This window comes from Diospyros lotus, chromosome 10, assembly GCF_014633365.1.
Source record: "Diospyros lotus cultivar Yz01 chromosome 10, ASM1463336v1, whole genome shotgun sequence".
Lineage (NCBI taxonomy): Eukaryota > Viridiplantae > Streptophyta > Magnoliopsida > Ericales > Ebenaceae > Diospyros > Diospyros lotus.
This window is the reverse complement of record NC_068347.1, coordinates 33,477,398-33,493,141: the sequence shown is the minus strand read 5'-3', so window position 1 is coordinate 33,493,141 and position 15,744 is coordinate 33,477,398. Positions and strand designations below refer to the sequence as shown.

The 15,744-nt window shown below is 36.1% G+C and overlaps 2 protein-coding genes and 1 non-coding gene across 5 annotated transcripts in view; all 3 read right to left on the bottom strand.

Annotated features, from left to right (window-relative positions):
- The window catches only part of LOC127811691 (protein NO VEIN), a 58,691-nt gene extending 52,471 nt beyond the window's left edge, over positions 1-6,220 (bottom strand). Inside the window, exons 1-2 of one of the 2 annotated variants that reach the window (XM_052351794.1) lie at positions 5,628-6,220; positions 4,642-4,976 (exon numbers count right to left, since the gene is read on the bottom strand). In XM_052351794.1, the coding sequence (XP_052207754.1) occupies positions 4,642-4,976; positions 5,628-6,167 (875 nt within the window). In that variant the 5' untranslated portion in view covers positions 6,168-6,220. The remainder of the gene's footprint in view (positions 1-4,641; positions 4,977-5,627) is intronic. The other variant, XM_052351793.1, reaches the window with a different exon arrangement.
- A 1,620-nt stretch (positions 6,221-7,840) lies between these two features.
- Positions 7,841-15,241, bottom strand: LOC127812032 (actin-related protein 2/3 complex subunit 4). 2 transcript variants are annotated; one of them, XM_052352292.1, is made up of 8 exons: positions 15,048-15,237; positions 14,670-14,735; positions 13,507-13,559; positions 12,643-12,670; positions 11,522-11,596; positions 10,822-10,926; positions 9,341-9,430; positions 7,841-8,272 (listed from the first exon to the last, which is right to left on the bottom strand). In XM_052352292.1, the coding sequence occupies exons 1-8, from the start codon at positions 15,048-15,050 to the stop codon at positions 8,183-8,185; spliced, it is 510 nt and encodes a 169-aa protein (XP_052208252.1). In that variant the 5' UTR covers positions 15,051-15,237; the 3' UTR covers positions 7,841-8,182. The 2 variants fall into 2 exon arrangements, with proteins under 2 accessions (XP_052208252.1, XP_052208253.1); XM_052352293.1 differs by lacking the exon at positions 11,522-11,596 and having other exon boundaries at positions 15,048-15,241.
- A 48-nt stretch (positions 15,242-15,289) lies between these two features.
- TRNAY-GUA (transfer RNA tyrosine (anticodon GUA)) lies at positions 15,290-15,381 on the bottom strand. The gene is given in 2 exon segments: positions 15,290-15,325; positions 15,345-15,381. It is a non-coding gene; the product is annotated as a tRNA-Tyr (tRNA).
- Positions 15,382-15,744: the final 363 nt, after the last annotated feature.

Here is a 15,744-nt window from a genome sequence, read left to right as displayed (position 1 = left end):
TAGTGCAGGTTCTGGTTCCCTTTCTAAGGGCAATAGGCCAATCAAGATCACTTTTAGAAATATCAAGTGTCAACTCAGTAGACTCAGCAGGGCTATCACCAAATATTAAAGGATTAGCAAAGGAATTACCTGATAATTGTTTAGAGGAAGTGGTTGAATTATCAATGATGTCTGTAGTGGGATCAGGACAAGCAGTGGATGATGAGGCTTGCATAGGAGTAGGTTCTAGTCTTGTCCTTCTTGGGATTACCACCCTTACGCGGTCCCCCGCCGCTCATGCCCTCGATTTTGACAGAGGAGATAAATTGAAGGTGGAGGCTTTATCTTACTGCGCGGGACAAGAAATCGAACCCATGACCTACAAGTGCAAATCTCAGCTTATCGTAACCCAAACACTTGACCTATACCTTGGGGGCAATGTCCTTAAATATACCTACAGTGGTCTAGGAGTTTCTGAAGTAGGCTCATCTGATGTGATACCTAGTGAATCCTTTGAAGTAGGGGATGGTGTTGATAGGTCAGGACCCAGGAGAATGATCCCTATTAGACAAAGATAGGTTTTGTTCTCGTGCATTAGGCTGTCTAAAATAGGAATCATTTTCTGAAAAAGTTACATTTGCTGACACTAAGAGCTTCTTTAAAGGAGGATGATAACACCTGAATCCCTTTTGAGTAGGAGAGTATCCAATGAACATACACTTTAAAGCACACGGGTCTAATTTTCCCCTATTGACTGTAGGGACATGAACATAGGGTACACACCCGAATACCTTGGGATTCCAACAACCAGTCACATGAAAATCAAGTAAATGTTTGGTCAGTAATTGAATCAGACTATGAGACCCAAGAGTTTTTTAGGGCAATCTATTGACAAGGAAGGTGGTTGTTAGGGCAATCTCGCGAATAATACCATTCTGTTGAAAGAAAATAGAAAGAGATTGATTGAAGAAATCCCTAGCATTGTCTGACCTAGATTGTTTTATTCCCACCCCAAATTGATTCTTGATCATGTTGTAGAATATAGGGAATACACTACTAACTTCAGACTTCATTTTCAACAAATATTACCACACTGCCCTTGTACAATCATCCACAAAAATAACAAACCACATTATCCCAGAAATACTAGGAACATTTGATGGACCCCAAACATCACTATGTATTAAAGTAAAAGGAAACTCAGTTCTTTTATTTGATAGAGGGAAAGATATCCTTTTGTGTTTTGCAAACTCAAATAGCACAATGAAAATCCTTAATGCCTAGATCTTTAAATAATTCAGGAAACATCACCCTAAGAGTTAGAAAAGAGGGATGATCAAGTCGGTAATGATGTAACCACAATAGGTCTTTATTGGACAGCTAAGTATGACACGAGAGGATTACTTTCCTTCTTGTCCTGCTCACTCGGTTCTGCAAGATAGTATAGTCCAGCCCTAGCCTTTGCAAGCCCAATCGTCCTATTCTTGCCCTATTCCTACAACTTACAGACGTTTGAATGAAAAATAACATTGCAATTAGTATCCTTGATGAGTTTCTAGATAGATATGAGATTGGTGAATAGTTTAGGTACATGTAGGACATTTTTTAGGGTAAGATGTTCATTAAGAAGAATGTCTCCTTGGCCAGCAATAGTGGTTAAGGAACCATCTGCCAATGTAATCTTTTTGGAGCTAGGACAAGGATTATAAAAGATGAAAGAGTGTGAAAAATGGGTCATATGAGCTGAAACTCTTGAATCTAGGACCCAAGAATTGTGGTACACAATTTCTGAAGCATGTATGGAAAAAGAAAAGAAAGAAGCACCTGTAAGGTCAACAGAACAAGTACATTTCTCTACCTTTTTTTTGAGAGATCCCAAGAAACTCCTCAGCCTTTCAATCTCGGCTCTATTGAGCTCAAGAGCATCTCCTTGATCTGGATCTTTTGATTCAGGTTGTCAGTGGCTGCTAGCCATATCTACCTGCCCTTGTCCTTGGTTTCGCACTGGTCCTCCTTTGGGTGGTCTTCCATGAAGCTTCCAACACTTTTCTATAGTGTGCCCAGGCTTCTTGTAGTAAGTACACCATAGAGAATCTCTGTCCATAGTTTTCTTTTCTTCTCTAGATCCTTTACTTTTGACTATTAACTTTCAAGGATACTAAAGCAGAACTTTCCACTGGGGAAGATTCTAGCATAACACCTCTTCTCCCTTTTTTTGCCCATATCAGGGAAATCACTTCATTCAAGGAGGGCAGGTCCGCCTTACCTAGGATTTGAACCCTTACAGCATCAAACTCTATATTGAGACCAACTAGGAAGTCATATGTCCTCTCCTTTTCTACAAACTTTCTATGCAATGCAGCATCTTCACTACACTTCATCTTCAAGCACTGGTAGTGATCTAACTCTTGCCATAGAGTCTGCAACAGGTTTGCACACTCTGTAATAAACTTTGTACCTTGCTTGGTTGCTGCCACTTTAGTCCTTATCTCATAGATCTGGGTTGCATCATGAACCTTGGAATAAGTAAGGTTTTGCATCCCAAATGTCCTTGGATGTTGTCAAGAACATAAATGTATCGTTGATCTCTGGAACCATGGAGTTCCAGAGCCAGAACATCACCTATGAGTCTTGCTCATCCCACGCTGCAAATGCTGGATCGCCCTTCTTAGGACCGGTTCCTAATAAATGGCCGAGCTTTCCCTTTCCCTTTAGAAAGATGCGGATCAACTAAGACCACTTCAAGTAGTTCTTACCATTCAATCAATAAGCCACTTGAAGGTTCTGCAATTCTCCTCCTGAGCTTCCATTGTTAGTCCCAGCAAACGAATTTTCTACCATATTGCTGGAATCTGCCGAGTCTAGTATGGGGTTTGGGGTGGTAGACATATCAACTTGTAAAGAAGATTGAAGAAAAGACGGCCACGGTAGTCACACGATGAAAAAAACAATGACTAAGATCCTATGGCTCTGATACCATGTCAAGAAAGATGTGGGAAAAAAGGGTTTTCTCTCAAATCTTATTTACCTTTGACAGGTTGAATCAAATATATACAGTCTTCCTTCATAGATTAGGAAGTTCATAATAATGATGCTTACAAATATACCTTTGGAAACTTACACAAATTTGGAATACAACAACTACTGAAAAGATGCAACTAATAACATAAAGATACATCAGCAAATCTAGAAGATACATTCTGTTTTAGGAAACATATAAAACAGATATCAATCAATCAATCGCTTATTTGGTCTTGTTCGAGAATAAGGACAAGATCTTATCTTTTATTGTTGACAAAGTGTCTCAACAAGTATATAGCTTCTATTGTTGTCCTATCATGCATGAAACCAAACCAAATTAGTTTTCAAACACCTTGGCATCTCTTCTTAACATTTGCTCAACCATGCGCTCCCAAAGTTTAAAAGTGCGGCTCATTAACTTGAATACTCTATAATTTCCACCAACTTTAAACATGTCATTTACTATTATAAACATGCACTAGAGTGCTCTTCCGCCACTTGTCCAACAACACTTTTTTATTTAAGGATTGCATTAGATAATCTCGTTCACCATAAAATCCCTCTTCTATTATGCATTTTCATGCTTTTATCAAGATATTATCTGGTCCAAATGCTTTACTATTTTTCATCTTTTTCAATACTTGCTTTTTCCATTTGAACAAATACATCCTATAGACCATATAATCCCTATCTTCTTCAAAGTTGCTAAGATGCCCCAACATAACACTTTTTTTACAACTTCATTGAGTTACTTCAAAAAATACTTTTCTCTCTTTATTCGCCCCTTCATATACTTATATCTTTTGGTTTTCGTCTTTTATGCATTTCACTTGGCCCAAATTCCTTATTTTTCTCTCTTGCCTTAGCTAGTTTATATATATATATATACATATATCCTCATATTATGTGTCGAGTTGTTGGAATAACTTTCGTAAGGTTTTGACTTTTCCTCACTAATTGCCTTTTTTGCTTCCTTTTGGACCAAAATACACCTCTTTAGGTTTTTTTTCATCACAATATATATGTATAATCTTGTAGCAAGAAATAATTATGCCTATTCAGTAGGAAAGGTGGGAGATGTGGTGGCTAATCTCATGTGTGCATTTGACTCCTCTCCACCTGTTATATCATCCTTCCTATTAGAGCTCCAATCAAATTTAACGTGAGGTGGTATGAGTGGTGTTAAAATTGAGAAAATGCTAGCTTTGTGGGAGAATACTTGTTTAAGTAGGCTAGACTTCGCTTGAAGAGAGTTCACTTTCTAGCTTTCCTCCATTTGAAGTAGTTTCTTGAAAAATTAATTAAAATACTAATTCAATATTTTGAGAACATGAACATCCTCTTATGTATGTACCAAATGAATTTTTTGGACTAGATGCAACAAAATGCAGACGAAGTCAGTAACGATACCATTATATTGACAGCGTGAACCAATAGAAAACCCAAAACAGCAATTATATTTTAGATAATAGCAAACCAGATCTTACCATATTAGAATAATGTCATTACAAGTTAGCAAGATATGCAGCAAAGCTATCTCACCAGGATGGGGAAGTTATTACAGCTAGGAATCATTTAATAGCTCATGAAGCCAATGGGCCTTTAAATTGAATGATTGTAGCAGCAGAAAAAAGTACACACCTTAAGCTTTGGATACGCAAGCCCAGCTTTTCCTTGCTTGCAACGGATTTCTTCTTTGCAATAAAATCCAAAAATGGCTCAATGTAAATTCTTGTATCACTAACATCCATAAACTCCGAAAGGAGATAGATTATTTCTTTACTTGTTATCTTGAAAACCTCTGTCACGTCAGAACTGACTGAAAAGTAATGCACCACAAGAGGATGCCTCAGCAAAGGGCCCAACTCAAGCTCATCAAATTTGTGAACACCCTCTGTCTTGCAGATTTCCACTTCCAAGTCATACAGTGAGGTAATTCTCCGGGCCCCAACAAAGCAATGGATAAATGAATTAATCTAAAAAAAAAAAAAAGAACAATTAAACAAAAACTGATCAGAAAAAAAAAAATCAAAGATATATAAAATTATTTTAATAGTAATACAATTGGTTATTTTGTTTGTCAAAAGATAACATGCCATCCAACTTGAATAAATATCAATAAATGTGTCCTGAATGCACAAACCTCACTACTTTGTGAGGGTTGGGGGACAGTTGTATTTGTACGCAGTCTTTTCCTAGCTTTTTCTTTTCTTTTCTTTTTTCTGCAAAGAAACTGTTTACACAGCTCGAACCCATGACATTCTGGTCACAAAGAAGCAACCATACTATTGCTACCAAGGCCACCCTCCTTGGCAAAATATCAATGCTGCAAAGAATTTCAATATTCCTTCTTTACAGTTCCTAATCAGCCATACAAAGCACCAACCCCGGCTTGACAGCTAAAAACGTGCAAAGGGGCAAAGCCCCACAGTTCTGCCGTTTGTGTTTCAAAATAATATAAAATCCAGCATCAAAGACGGTAATTACTTGAGTAAAGATTATAACGTTCCTAAAACTTACATAAAAAAAAAACTCAAATTCAGGATTCCTCTTACTCTTGTACACCTTTTTCTCCTCATCAACCAAACGGAAAACTATACAAACAAACCTTAAAACCCTCACATTACCTTCCCTTCTATCTCCATAAGGCGGTTGAGAGAAACGACTCGCTTCATTGGCACCCCTAGCGAATCCCACGACTCCGCCTGCAGAATCAACAGCGCCGACTGCAAGACTTTCCATGACGAAACGCTTTCTCCGGCAGCAAGAAGATCGTGGCCGGCCTTCGTCACCGCGCGGTCCACCAACTCAACCGTTACGTTCTCCTGAAGGGGATGACTGTGGAGCCCCTTTTTAGGAGCCGAATTGGAAGCCTGTGCTGGAACTTTGGAGGTGCGGATTGAAACGTTAGGGTTTTGCACCTGCAAATTTGGGTTCTGTTGGTATTGGCGGGGAACTTGAATTGGAAAATTGGAGGTCTGCAACGGAACATTAGGGTTTCCCTGCCACTGATAAGTAGGCAATAGAACGGGAGTTTGGAGGTACTGATTAGGATTTTGGTAGAATATATTTTGGTTTTGGAGAGGCGCTGGGGCTTGTCCCAACGGCCACTGTGCTCCGTGGCTGCCGCCACCTTGGTGGCGGAAGCTCCGATGTTGCCTCCTCATGGCAGGCGATGAAGAGAGAGAGGAGACTGGTTAAACTTAGGGTTTAAGTTCTTATATAAGACGACAAACGTGGACAGATCTGAAGGGCATATCTGTGCATTGTCCATGAGTCCTACAGAGCGGAAAGTCATAGAGGAGCTTACAAATTGAGAGGAAAAAGACAAACTTATCCTTGCTACTTTATAGATTTACAGGCCACTGTCCCAGTCCTATTACGTTCTCTCTCCTCTCATGATCGTCACCCAGTCGTTCCACTTATCTCGCCTCATTTTTGTCGTCTCATTGCCATCACTACCTCGTCTCGCCGATAATTGATGCAGTGATTGTCGGCGAGGCGAGACAATGATAGCAGCTAGACGACGAAAACTAGGCACGACGGCCATGGGAAGGGAAGGGAGAGAAAGGAGCAGGGGCAGGGCAATCCATGGGAGAAAAGATGAGAGAGCAGGGTGTGGGACAAATTCGTCTTTTTGCCCCCGTTCAATAAGTCCATCAATTATTCTTTCGAGCTCTCTATATTTTTTCATTGTCTGTTATAACTAATTTTTGAATGATGATTACAAATGAGAAAAATCAGGATATTATGGTCTTTTAGTCTAGTAGATCTATCACTTTGTTGTTTACATTGACAATTATATAACTCCCTAATTAATTTAGGAATTTATCGAATAAAAAAATTAAGATAATTATTTGTAACCAACAAAATAAAATACTCAATTCTGTACATTGCTTGTTTTTAATAATAAGTGACGACATTAACTAATGTTCTAAAAATTGAATATTAGTTTATCCGATTAAGATTTATTAGTAAATACAATCTGGTTTAGCATTAAAAAATATTTTTTCAAACAAATTATTTTCTTTGAGAGAATTAGTGATCCAATTATAAATTAAGCAAACTATTAAAATTCAATTGGTTAATAATAATAATAATAATCACATCATTTTTAATTAATTTGAAAATATATATAAACTTCATCTACAGTGTTCACCATTCTTTATTTTTCTCCATTATCTAATCAACTTATTCACTCATTATTTGTTCATTTGTCATTATTTCTTATTTCTATCTAATTATTACTGATCTACTTGTGTCTTCTTCAATTTGATCATCGACAAATTACACCAATGATTTTGACAAGCTCTAATAAAAATATCAATACTGCTATCGTCTTTAACCTCTATAAATCTCTATATACTATTTATTTATTAAATATTTATAATTCAACTCGTTTACAAGAAACAAATTCACGGTTAGTTTGAGAATTTTTTTTTTATATGTTTGTGTCAAGTGAAAACAAAATTAAGATTTAGTGCTATATGGTTACAGATGTTACAAAAGCTGAAAGAGTAGTATGTTATAAAAGTACCTTTTTTTTGTTTGTAGTCAATTTGACTCTAAAAATATTGATATTAACATGCTTAAAAAAATTACCAACACATTAAATGTAAGTAGAAATATATATATACCTTTAAAAATATATTTTTCAATATGAAATAAATAACACTTTTAAGGGTGTTTGTCTTTCTTCTCTAATTTAATAAGTTAATAGCACTTTTACATAAGTTATTGATAGTACTATTAACATCTCCTATCTAAACTCGCGAATAATATGTGAGATTATCCAAGCATTAGCAAGGGTTATAATATACCAACAACCGCAAACATGTGATGTTTCTAACCTTCATGCCACCAAGCTACCATTTCAACAGAAACCAAATACCATGTTTTAATCAAAACATTTAAAGAGATGATGTTTGTCATTAAAATCACTTGATTTCCAGTTACATATATTGCAAGACAGCTCCAAAATCAGTGAACAAAAGGGGAGAAGATTTCCATAGAAGCCAAGTAGTTATACTAGAATGCAATCAGATCCATAGAAGCCAAATAGTAACTGGGAGCAAGGTGCAACCAGATCCAGCTTGATGTGTGATGATTTCTGCAGAGAGCATGGCTATACAAGGCCCAAACGACTAGCAAGGATTTGCACAGATCTGAAGCCAGTTAAGTATCAGATAAATTGCTTCAGAAATTCGGTTGCCACGAGCCTCCCTCGCGTGTTGACTGACAATTTTAATTCGCTAATCTCCTTGTCGATGTCCTGCAGTTTGAGAACAATATACCAGAGGCTGTCAGTTAGATGAAGGCAGTAAAAACAAACAGAATTAAAGGACTCGTGTATCGGCTCAGAATGGTTTAAGATTGAACTTGTCGACTCCAAGAGTCCTGACACGAATGTAATAGATTTTGCAGGGAAAACTACAAGAACACAAAGAAAAGGACGTGGTCCACCACTGGAAATCTTCGAATCAAGATGAACTGCCATGAGTACAGTAGGTTCAATCTCTAAGATCCACCATATGGAGAAGCTCATCACATTAGATGTGCACATATTTAGAGAGAGTTCTTAAGAAGCCACCATTATCATCCATAATGGCCTCCAAAGTAAGGTCTAAAATACATTTTCTCAAGGCAAGGTCCACCCAAAAGGAGCACCTCATATATAGTCAAATTGTTGTCAAGAGCTCATGTATCAGAACTCTGAAAACTGAGGCTCGTTTTGATTTCTATGGATGACATCATGCTGGGAGGTTGGAGTAGAATGTGACAAGGGCAAAAGGTTGAGAGAAGTTTTAGAATGCAGAAGCTGTTTCAGGAATAACACCTTGAAGAAAATGAAGACAACAAACACAGCAAAATAAGAGAGAGCAGGGTTGTTATTGTACTTATGAATTCTGAACTCTGAAAAGTAGGTTAAGTTCAATGTATTAAACACCAATAATATGACAGAAAATAGACAATTATCGTTCTTTTATCATCGGTTCATTCCAGGAGTAGGGAAGGCACAACTTTCTTCCCACTCACTTTCCTAGTTCTCCCATTGCCTTCATAGGCTAGGTATTAAATGCTTTGGGCTATAAGCCAACTTTTGAAACTCCCAAATCTATCCATTACAGAATGGCAAGCCACACAAAAAAAGTGAATATGCACAAGAAAAGTCCAGTACTCATCACAAAGTTCTGCAAAGCAGTGCCTTTAGGTAAAAGTTCTATCAACTTGAAGCTATTAATGGATGAAATAAAGAAGAATAGCACATATATCAGCTATCCAATCACATGCACGCAAATAGAAAAAAGATTGCCAACTTTAAATTCAATGCAGATCTTGCCTCCATGAATTGCACAATAAAATCTATGAGCTTTTGCTTCTGCATTTCCTCACAGTGGTAGTTCGTAATAAGAAAACTAATATCATATCCCTGTGAAGTGAACCAACCAAAAATAGAGTAAGTAAAAAAGAAGAAAAAGGAAATCAGTAGAAGAAAGAATTACACGTTCTACAAATAAACCCTAACCCATAAAACAAAAAATGAAAGAAAATTAATGAAACAAAAAACAAAACAAAATAAGTGCTTGAAATAGAGATATGCCACCATTTTGTGATTAAATATGCAGCACAGAGATTTTGAGTATAGCAGTGGAAAGAGAGCACAACAAACTGTTGAATAAAGACCCACAAGCAACTTGCTCACATAAATAGGCAAGTCTAATTTACAATTTTCAGAGTATATGGTTTATTTCAGAATTCAAAAAGCATCTCCAATAAATAAAATGTACTGCACTACTTTGGATATCTTGAACATCAAAGAAAAATGTTTTCAACTGATCAAGAGTCCATTGCCTTATATGCCAAAGCTTATGACAATGATGCTAGGGAAAAATGAAGCTTTGAGAAAAATAAAGAATCGTTAGTTTGTAACTTTTAGATATTACTTTTTTACAATGTAAAAATTAGCCAAATGCAGAGAACATTGCCAGATATGGACAGGAAGCAAGTTGCTGAGAAGGTATCACTGCATACTGGGTTGATAGAGGTTTTGATACAAATTTGGCCTATTATATGCCCCTAAAATTCAGGGTCCAGGGTCAAGACCAAACTTTTACACCCATTGCAAATAGTACATTCAAGTAATTCATATAAACCATTAGAATTTTGCTAATTTTAACAGAATTTGGTGGGAGATTTTTAAGGTACCATATAAGTTAAGGGCCTTACAGAAGATAAGGCCATATATAGAAATTAGTGAGTTAGAGTTCATGTAGTTGACACTACATACTGGGGTTAAGGTTTGATATGTTGTTTATTAAAAAGGTCTAAGACTAAGAATCAACCATGTGCCTTCTGGGGAGATAAAAAGAGCCAAGAGTATGAAAGAATGTATTATAAGAAATAAATTACAGAAATCGAAGACCAACATGGAACTCACTTCAGAAGACAGGAGAAGAGTGATTAAAAATCAATCTAATTGATAGAAAAAATGCAGTTTTGAACTCAATTTACTTCCCCCCCCCCCCCCCCGAAAAAAAAAAAAAGGAACACAAAATGCAGTTTTGAGTTCATCATCATCATCACTAGCCTTAATCTCACTTGGTGGTGTCAGCTACATGAATTCTAGTTCTCCAATCTTTGTCTAGAATTCATACTGAAAGATTTGACAATTTTTAAATTTATTATTGGCTACTTAATGCAACTGTCCTCTTTGATCCAGGTATATATACCTTCAACATCCTATAATCTTTTCATCATAGGAATATCCCCCCCCCCCCCCCAAAAAAAAAAAAAAAAACTCACAAGATGAGATATATATACCTGAACTGGCTTTCTCCTCAATACTTGAAATGCTTCTGCTCGCATAGACAAAAATCTAAGGAACTTTTTTGTTAGTATGTTTTCTAGTTCATCTGCTTGCTTTACCTATACAGCAAGAGAAGAATATCCCAATAAGATAACGAGGTCTGATAATCTGTGGTTGTTTCTTATGCATACAATCACGAGGATAAATGGCAAAATATCTCAATCCAATCAACAAGACATTCCATGCACCCATGCTCTATCTCAGTTATAAGCTCAGAAACCTAATCTTCAACAACAATATAAAACAGAAAAGAGTTTATTCTTTATGCTAAAAATAGACAACTCATTGGCCTGAAAAGACCTCCTATTTTGTCAACCCCACAAAGTCCACATCACTGCATGAGGCATCAAAAACCATACTCATCTGTTGCATGGAGGAACTAGGGTGCTGCTCCAATAAATCTCACCTTGAGGTTTATGTACATCGAATTTTTATACATTTTCATCAAACATTTTTCAGCCTCATATTTATTTGAAAGAGAAAATGGAAGTTACCACAAAGATAGGTCTTTATTAAAGAAACTTAAATATAATCACCATGACACATCAGTTATATGAAAATAAAACAATATCATATTCTTAAAAATGTATATTTCATCCACAAGCAACAAGAAGAATTTGACAATATGTCCAAACACAAATAAGTTCACCTCACCTTGAGGCTTATACGCAGTGAATTTATGGACGTTTCAATCAAGCATTTTTCAGCCTCATTTCGACATATTAAAACCTGAGAGAGAAATTGGAAAAACAAGAAAAGGTTTGTGGATAAACACAATGAAGAGACATTCTAGGCATGAAAAGGTTTCAGCTAACTGAAATATAGGAAATCAAGAGTAGAGATGGGAGAGAAATAAGGAAGAAAAAAATAGCACCCCCCACCATTGAGCTTCCCCTTCACCATGCTCTATTATTCATTAGGCTACAACTACAAGATAAATTGGAAATTCAACCACTATAAGTTCACACGCCAATCAGTATGAATTCTTTGCTTTACACCACAGGTCTAAATTGTATTGGTTAATAAATAGAACCAGGAAAATAACCAAGTTGAGGCAAAAGGGATGGGGTGGAGGAGATGGGAAGGTGATTTGAGTGTTTAAACCAAACATTCATTGCAGGTACTTAGATATTTTGGAAATAAAGATTCATATTGAAACATAGATTTACAAAGATATATAGTCAGACTATTTATTGTGACTTTAAGAAAGTCCATTAAATCATAAGCCAATTCTTCTTGTTCTTAATATTAACAAAATGGTCAACATAGCCAGACCCAGAGAGCTGGAATTAACCCTGCATATTAGATACTTGGTACAAAATCTTGTCAGCAAGCTTCTGCCTCATAGAGAGTTGGTTTTACCACTGCCAAGCCTCAATAGTGGGCAACTAACCATGAATGTAAATAACCACAAAATTACAAATGGAATCAAGTATGTAGGAATTATTACTAAAATTAAATTGTAATGGCAAGGTTGCTACTAGTACTAATGAAGAACCTGAACGTAATGATGACTGACTTAATAGATCCTACAAAAAAAAGTTCTGGATACTAGGTATTGCAAGTTCTAGGCCATACCCCCTCCCCTCCTCTTCTAAAAAGTACAATTGAAAAGAACTCAAGCGTATTTTGCAACTATGTCATGAACTGTTACCACCGCATTGTCCTCATTAAGGAACAAACAAGAGAATGGGTATGGAACAAAACATAACTTAAAAGCTTTAGTTTGCAAGATTCAATAAAATAATATAGCTAATAATAGAAATTTTCCTTACTGGGTTTAGTAGCAGCTCTGGACTGGTCCTGAAAAGTACACAGAAAATGTTAAAATCGCTATATTGCAAAATATCCTATTTAATGGATCTATATGAGGCACTGGTTATTTTTTTTTCTTCCCTTTATATATAATGCATAAGGTCTTCAGAGTAGCCAATCCCACCAAGTATAAGTCATTTTTTTAATCTAAATTAATAATTCCATAACCTGTTTACACCTGAAGGTCCTGAACTACCCTAGACACTATCATTTATTACCTATACAGTGTTACATTAGGGAGAAAACATGCTCCTCAAGGAAAGCAAGCATGGCCTGGAAGAAGTACTCATGCTCACATGGCTGGCCGAAACACAAGGCAGGATGCTTCACATCCAATGGCAGAGCCACACAAAGCTGGGGGAGGGGAAGGGAAAGCACTAAAAGGTAAATTGTTTTAATTATTTTTCAAAATCACCCCTGCTCAAAAATATAAAATGTAGATCAATTTGAAAATTGCCCCCTATCATTTATTTTTCTTATATAAATAGTTTTTATGCTATGATCATACTTATATTTTTGAGATAAATAACTTTTAACTATTATAAATTGAATATTAAGGTTAAAGTAACTATAGGTAAAACTACATAAGTGTATTACTAATCTAACAACTTTACGAGGAGGAGGAAACTATGATCTATGCATGAGCAACTGTTTAAGCACTATAGCACAAATCTATACATCTCCAGAACCTTTTATTTCACTGCAAGTGTTTTGATTATTAAGGGATAATGGAAAGAAACAGAAGTTTCTCATAACTGCACAAATAAACAAGAATCAAATAGATAAGAACTAGTTGAAGACTCAGCAACAATATGTGAACATACTTTAGTTCAACCTCCGGTTTGTTATGTCTTTCAACTTCTTGACAAGGGAAGTTCTGCAACCAGCATATAAAAAGCGTGAGGATAATTTTAACAAGTTATGGAGTAAGAACAACAACTGATAGCACTGAGAAGATTGGGAATGCATAGTTCTTTAAGGCTAATGCCCATGGATCAACAGGAGACTCCAACAGAAAAATCTAAAAGTACTTAGCAACTTATTTAGGGGACGACAAACTTGACCAAAAGATTCATTTAAGAACAGCTTGCAAAGTTGCTTAATGTTGCTATGTCAAATAATAAAACTTAGGTATTTTTATGCATGCCAGCAAACACAACCTGACCTTCAGCCACAAAACTAATTGCTAATCAAAGCCTGAAATGAGCATCAGGCCAATGCAGTAAAAGAAAAATGTTTGAGAACATAATAGTATCTAGTATTTTTTTTAATACAACAACAATTACAAGCCCTGAGAATGTAATATTGGTATCTAGTATTCTTTTTTATAAATTTTATTTTTGTTTTCATTTTTGTGTTTATGGCATGAAGTTGGAAGAAACTGTCAATTTTTTTTAATCATTTTAATTTTATACAAGAACAGTTCTCAAGAACTCCAAAAACGATTTAAAGCTCTTTCACAATGTAGTGTTCGCAGACGACTGACTTATTAATAAATATTGGATTCTCCATAGAAGCTTGAACTGCTCCTGCACAGCTGGCTTTGATGCATCAAATGCTACACAATCAGTGAACGAAAGAGCATGCGAGAACAACATTATCAATGTCTACTCAACTCAACTAAATATTTATCCAGATACCTGGAAATTCTATCAGATGTACATATGATCAAATGAGGAGAGTTATAGGTCAAGGAAACTTAAGAGAGGGGCACCGCAGCCAAAAAAAGGTTGGATGTCTATCACATTGCAGGCTGATACAGGCCACATGGTGAAATCTTGTATCTTCCATTTAAAAGAAATAAAATAGCATTTTGCAGAAAATTAAACAGAACCAAGTTAGGACTGCAGTAATTAGGAAAAAAACAGGCAACTGTGCTGTCGGATACAATTATTTGAAGTGACCCAAGAGCATTGATTGGTGAAGATCGTGAACTAACTTCTCATAATGCCAGAAAAAAACATTAGATTCCAGCCTCTGTAAATACCTGTAAGCACATGGCAGCCTCGAGAGTATTCCTTATGCAAGTCAAGTACAATCGCAAAGCCGCAGCCTGAAAAATTCCCAAAATCAAGACCTAACCTCGCTAGCGTGAAAGGATTGAATCGGCTTCGCATGTGAATATAACAGAAAACACAACCCAAACAGATTATGCAGCTTCAACAACTCTACACCATTCCAAAAATGAGAATTCCAGTTAGGCGCAATTGAATTGCCGCCTAGAGAACACATTGTGAGCCTGAAGAACATATTTCTCATGCTTTTTACAACGAAAACGCAACGCGAGAAGAGAAAATCGGTACAGAGTAAACAATTCCGAATCAGCGGATTGTACAGAGGAAAAGTATATGTAAATTAGCATTACCATCGACGCTGAGCGTGAGCGCGGATCTGTATTGTTCCGATCCGATGAGAACCGAAGCAATGCAAGCGATCTGGATTTGTGCTCGAGCTCAAGTGAAGCAAAAGGTTCGCCAAAGTTCCATTGAAGAAGACGAAGAAATGGCAAAAGGATCGGACCGGCCGGATTCGAATCAACGATTCAATCATTCAAGGTTAGCTGGGTTGACCCGACTATCGCTGAATAAAAAAAAAAAAAAAAAAGGATCCGACCTGCCGGATTCGAACCAGCGACCTAAGGATTAGCTGTTGGATTAACCGACTACAGTCCTCCGCTCTGCCAACTGAGCTAAGGTCGGTCTTGTTACAATTTATCATTGATTAATATATATCATATATATCTCCTTAAATATTGCTGTCAAGCAAACTTCCCCATACTTTTCCGCATGGTATTTATTCTATTTATAATTCTTAAGAATTCTAATCACAATTTAATTCAATTTAAACTAATTGAAGACCTCTAATTTTAGATTTTAATATACAAAGAACGTGTATTTTATTTAAATTTTTAAATAAAATATATATAAAATACTTTACATCGGATTAAATAAAATTGAAGTTGATGAACTACACACTAAAATAAGAATTATTTAAAAATGTATTTGATTAATATTAAAGAATGAAGTCATGATTTCTCTTATAATAAAAAATCGTTTCAAAAT